Source organism: Opisthorchis viverrini, assembly GCF_000715545.1.
Source record: "Opisthorchis viverrini unplaced genomic scaffold opera_v5_63, whole genome shotgun sequence".
NCBI lineage: Eukaryota > Metazoa > Platyhelminthes > Trematoda > Opisthorchiida > Opisthorchiidae > Opisthorchis > Opisthorchis viverrini.
In genome coordinates, this window is record NW_008751719.1 from 1,557,726 (window position 1) to 1,561,713 (window position 3,988).

The window sequence follows — 3,988 nt, forward strand, 5'->3', positions numbered from 1 at the left end:
TCTTACTTCAGCTTTTTTATATATATATATATATATATATATATATATATATATATATATATAGCCCTTAGAGCATTAAACATGACCGGAAGGCTTGTGTGACACATCGTGTGCCAATGCTACGGCTAACAGGCAACTTAGTCTGCAGTGGCAAACATCCATATGACAGCAGGCAGAATGTAGTGGTGTCTGGGTCGCGAATGGATTTAAATATCGTTAACGCAACTGTTATTATAGTGCGCACGGCTACTACGTGCGTATTTGCCAATGCTACGGCTAACAGGCAACTTAGTCTGCAGTGGCAAACATCCATATGAGCTGCAGCAGAATGTAGTGGTGTCTGGGTCGCGAATGGATTTAAATATCGTTAACGCAACTGTTATTATAGTGCGCACGGCTACTAACTACGTGCGTATTTTAAAGTTGGAAGATACGTGAAAAATCCTCATTTTCTTCTGGATCCCTCCATATGGATAAGATCAACACAAAGACGTTAGCTGAGTGTAGGGCTTTTATTTGCAATGGTGCAGTACATAGAGTCCGCTACTTTTCATTCGACTGAAACAGTTTCTGTACGCCAGCGGGTAGTGTGTTTATGCCGAATGCATTCAGGGGCATCGAAGTTGTGAGAAATCCTAACAAACTGTTTATTTTGTAGGACTCACAAGTCCTACCACAAGCGGTAACCAGAATGTTTAGTAGGTAACATTTACATATGTTTGATCTCCCTTTGTGTGTCTGATTCTTTTTGGCCACCTCGATCCACGAAGTAGCATGACGGCCAAGACCAGCGCAATAACCTACAAAAGGAGGAGAAGAATTCTGATCACTTCATAATCCCCTTAAATTCTGAAACAAAATGTTGCTGTCACTCTTACAGCAAATTCGAGGCAGGCTAGTCATCACAATTCACTGGAAGCCATTAGAACTTTTTGTACCCTGCCATAAATCTTCTAAAAGCCAAGCATTTCCCACTCCTATGTGTGATTTAAGACCCAAAGTTTTTCTGGGCTTTTGTTCAACAACACTCACTAAACCGGTGAGCAGCCGTTTGGTGCTTGATAGAGGTTGGTAGCAATTTTTGGAAACAAGCCTACCAAGATGTGGGGTGCTATTGGGATTCATGAACGCGCTCCAAACATGCACCAAGAAATCCTTTTGGGTATAGCCTGTCGGTTCCAAAGCGCTGACTTGGTCGTTGCATAGCAGTAGCCTATATACTACTTTTGATTTAGTTTGACTATCTTTCCATCGTGTTTTAATCGCAAATATGATATGTCTACCTACGGAACCGACAGAATATACCCTTTGACAATAACGTGCGGTTGAGATGTATGGTAGAGTCCCCGTTATTGGTTTTATGCTGGAAATGTTACAGCTTATTAGTTTCAGACACTGTTAGTCAAGTCGGTTACTCATCGAGGAAGCAACCGTAAGTGCAAATAATCATTCTCATACATCCACCCAAATGGAGAAATCTGAGTGTTCCTATTAGGTGACCATTTGAAACAAATTTTCATGTTTATTTGGAACAAAACTCTTAGTCAAGGACCATCAGATTCTATTAGTCATCAGTTTAATGAGACTTACCAGAAGGATAGTTGCTATCAGCGCTAACGCACCCATTGCTTTTCCGTATTGATTCACATAATCACGAAGTCTGTTGAAACATCCCTGCAGAGGTCGTCAATAAACGGACAACTTACCGCATAGTAAATAGCATCATTGTGAGGTCCGGATGGGAAACTTGGTGGACCGTATTGCCATGTCATACACCGATGGAGATCTAAGTACCTGTTGGTGGACCAGCCGGTAATCCCATCGATGACAGTTACACAACATGACGCAGGTACGAATTTATAAAACGGACTGGATCCTAAAGAGATTAAAGCAACACCGGTGTACTTGATAATTTGGTATTTCTTTCGTATATATCCGTGTTGACAAAAACATCCCACCACGAATCATTGTAAACTTGCCAGCCAAGATCTTCAACACCGCAGCACCGCAGACGACTTTGAGTTGCGTTCCAGGCGTCAGTGATTATTTTATATCTTCCGTATTGGTTTCTCAAGCTGCTAACCATTAGTTGTTTTGCACCCTGTCCAAGCTGGTTCTCGGTAAAAATGACAATTCAAGAGCTCATTCTTACCGAGTCTTTGAAAGCGAGAACCATTGTTCCGGATATAAATAGAAAGAATATTGTTATGCATATTACTACACAGTACTATTTGGATTAATGGACAAAAAGTTGCTGCACCCACTGTAACTAGAAGACATCGATTTTCCTTTTCTGCAGCCACGTTACCACCAACAGCTAGGAATAAAATAATCAACCCGAAAAATATGAGCATGTAGAGCCCAGATGTATATAATGCTGATCCAGTTAACTCCGATTCGTTTGCGCTATCGATAATTCCAAACGTCCCCAATGCAATAAGGGCAACACCGAAAAGCTGACGTAATGTTTGGAGAAAAACTCAACATACGATAAACAATCCATTAATAAAGAAGATTCCCAGCGTAATAGGACGTTCCAGTAATGGCAGTATCATAGGTTAGCTGATCAGCGGAAGAATTTGGGGTATATCGTGTACGATTTGGCGCTATTTACCAACGAGCAAATGACCTTGAAATGGGTTCAATGGTCGCATACAGGTAGCCACGGATACATAGGGGTTCAAGGCTTTCACCGGGGCTTCCTTCGTCGGTTTAGTTTTCGTCACTCAGCGGATTCCGTTCATCTGAAGTGCAAGCGGAAGAAGGCGTAGTACTGCTCTTTAATTTCTCAGCGCGAGGGCTCGCATTACATGGCATTTAAAGTTGCTTTGAACTGGGTGCCAGCTGCGGCGTGAACAAACTTGGGGGAAGTTTGCTCCACGCACCAACTACCAGAAATGAGAAAAAGTGTTGCCTGATATGAGTGTTCGCTCTGGGATTGAAAATCTTCCTACAATGGCCAAGCCGTGTATCAGCCGGGTCAATCGTGGAAAAACAATTGGCCCGCCTCTGGCTCTCTTCCACCCTTCACATGGTTGGGCGAAAAGAGCCCTTCGAGAAAGTCGGTCGATTGGCATACGCAGCACGTGGTCAAGCCAACGCAACCTGTGCAGGTTATATTCCAAACAGGAATGATACCATTATGTTGGTAATTTGCTGCAGCTATCTCGTGACGCAGTATTATCTGCAGGCTAGTTATGCTTATCTGGGAAAGGGGATAGTCCACAGAGATGGCTCTCAAATGTCCACTGCACAGTTCATGCTGTTGTTTAACAATGTTGCACATGGTGGAATTTGAACACCATAGAGAAATGTGTTGTGTCTAGGCTCGATGGACAAAATAATCTCATTAGTTAAATTTGAGGAGAGTAAGGCAAACAAATGTCAATGATAGATCTTTCAGGGTGAAACTTGCGCTAGATATTCCTAACGGACCCCGGAGAACGCCAAGATATACTAAAGTGCGATTTCGTGTTTTATCTCGCGTGAACAGGTAACAAAATGCGAATCGTGGAAGGTCAATGATCTTGAAATTTCGTTTACTTATACAAAATACTGTGAGCAACTTGTGACTGAGAGGTGTAAATGGAGTTGGCTAACTGCACGTAAAAATCACAACTAGGAAAACCCCATAGATTGGGCAGAAATAATTTGGAGGGAAGCGATTTCACACTAATCTACAAAACTGGTGGGGGGCTCCGGTACTATAAGCCACACCGGGGCATCATGCTAGGTGACAGAATGCATTTTCAACTAAGTTATCTTAGATCAACTTACTTCCAACAACTTGATATCTCTAGCCCAACGCGGATTTCTCCCAAACTGTTCTTAAGTGACAAACGTGTTTACGGACAGCTTAACCCACGCAAAGGACGAGGGACTCATATTGGATGCCATACATTTCGACTTCTCAAGAGCACTTGATCGGGTCCCACACGTCCCACTGCTCTACAAACTCGAGCCTTACGGGATTCAAGGGATAATCCTA

General features: G+C 42.7%; 1 protein-coding gene across 1 annotated transcript; it reads right to left on the reverse strand.

The window, feature by feature from the left end:
- Window positions 1–502: 502 nt before the first annotated feature.
- Window positions 503–2,555, reverse strand: T265_04055 (hypothetical protein; the record flags this gene model as incomplete). The annotated part of the gene is made up of 7 exons (XM_009168690.1): window positions 503–800; window positions 1,623–1,674; window positions 1,707–1,876; window positions 1,906–2,110; window positions 2,153–2,227; window positions 2,265–2,456; window positions 2,490–2,555. The coding sequence occupies 7 exons, from the start codon at window positions 2,553–2,555 to the stop codon at window positions 544–546; spliced, it is 1,017 nt and encodes a 338-aa protein (XP_009166954.1).
- Between the last annotated feature and the right edge of the window lie 1,433 nt (window positions 2,556–3,988).